The sequence below is a fragment of the Morus notabilis genome, unplaced genomic scaffold (genome assembly GCF_000414095.1).
Source record: "Morus notabilis unplaced genomic scaffold, ASM41409v2 Scaffold448, whole genome shotgun sequence".
Taxonomy (NCBI): domain Eukaryota; kingdom Viridiplantae; phylum Streptophyta; class Magnoliopsida; order Rosales; family Moraceae; genus Morus; species Morus notabilis.
In genome coordinates, this window is record NW_010367461.1 from 267,629 (window position 1) to 268,918 (window position 1,290).

General features: G+C 43.4%; 1 protein-coding gene across 1 annotated transcript; it reads right to left on the bottom strand.

Moving 5' to 3' along the window:
* LOC112094384 lies at positions 1–1,019 on the bottom strand. Its single transcript, XM_024175071.1, has 2 exons — positions 912–1,019; positions 1–843 (listed from the first exon to the last, which is right to left on the bottom strand). The coding sequence occupies exons 1-2, from the start codon at positions 1,017–1,019 to the stop codon at positions 1–3; spliced, it is 951 nt and encodes a 316-aa protein (XP_024030839.1).
* Between the last annotated feature and the right edge of the window lie 271 nt (positions 1,020–1,290).

Sequence of the window (1,290 nt, forward strand, 5' to 3'; positions counted from 1 at the left end):
CTAACTTGTGTTAAAAGAAAGTTGAGCAAGAGCATCTTCTAATGACACCTTAGGCTGTTGAGGTTGAAAGACAGGAGCTGGCTTTATCACATTTTGGTTATTCTTCCATGAAAGATTCGGGTGATTTCGCCATTCTGGATTATATGTGTTGGAGAAAGGACTATTTTGCTGCCGCTTGAAATTTCCAACAAAGTGAGCTTGCTCAGATTGATGAGAAGCAAATGAGTTGCCAACTGGACATTCGTTACTTGCATGGTCTCTACTACATAGCTCACATACCTCCGGTTCCGTGTGTATGGCATTTGTAGTTAGTGAACCCAACTGCTTAGATAATGTGGCTACTTGAGCAGTGAGTGTGGAGAGAGCATCAACTTCATGAATTCTGAATGCTCTCTTTGGTGTTGAACGTTCCACTGGCCACTGATATGCATTAGCAGCCATATCTTCTAATAGTACATAGGCCTCTTCATGTGTCTTGCTCATGAAAGTTCCACCTGCTGCTGCATCTACAAGAGTTCTAGTTGTTTCATACAACCCATTGTAAAAAGTGTGCACTTGAAGCCAATCAGGTAATCCGTGGTGTGGGCATTTTCTCAACATTTCCTTGTACCTTTCCCATGCCTCATAAAGCGATTCCATGTCATGTTGAGTAAAGGTGGTAATGGCATTCCGCATCTTAGCTGTTTTTGCAGGAGGAAAGAACTTTGCTAGGAACTTTTGGGCCAAAGCATCCCAAGTAGTAATGGTTCCCGGCGGAAGATAGTTTAGCCAACTTTTTGCCTTGTCTCGAAGTGAAAACGGGAACAATCTCAGTCTAATGGCATCATCAGAAACACCATTATTCTTAAAAGTGTCGCAGATTTCCAGGAAGCTAGCAATGTGGGCGTTAGGGTCATCATTGGAGAGCCCACCAAATTGGCACCATCATTCTTAAAAGTGTCGCAGATTTCCAGGAAGCTAGCAATGTGGGCGTTAGGGTCATCATTGGAGAGCCCACCAAATTGGCTAGATTGCACCATTTGGATAATAGCCGGCTTAATCTCAAAGTTGTTGGCTTAAACTGCAGGCCGCCTTATACCTGAAAGTGCCTCATTAACAACGGGCATACCATAGTCACGTAATGCTCGATTGTTTACAACTTGTTGCTGGTTGTCTCTAGCTCCTTGCTGATTAACGTCATTTTCTACTCTTCCAGCGCCGTCCATGGTTTCTTGCAACTGTCTAATAGCTTCTCTTTTGTCCTTTCTATTCTTTCGACAAGTACGCTCGATCTCAGAACCGAAAGGAATC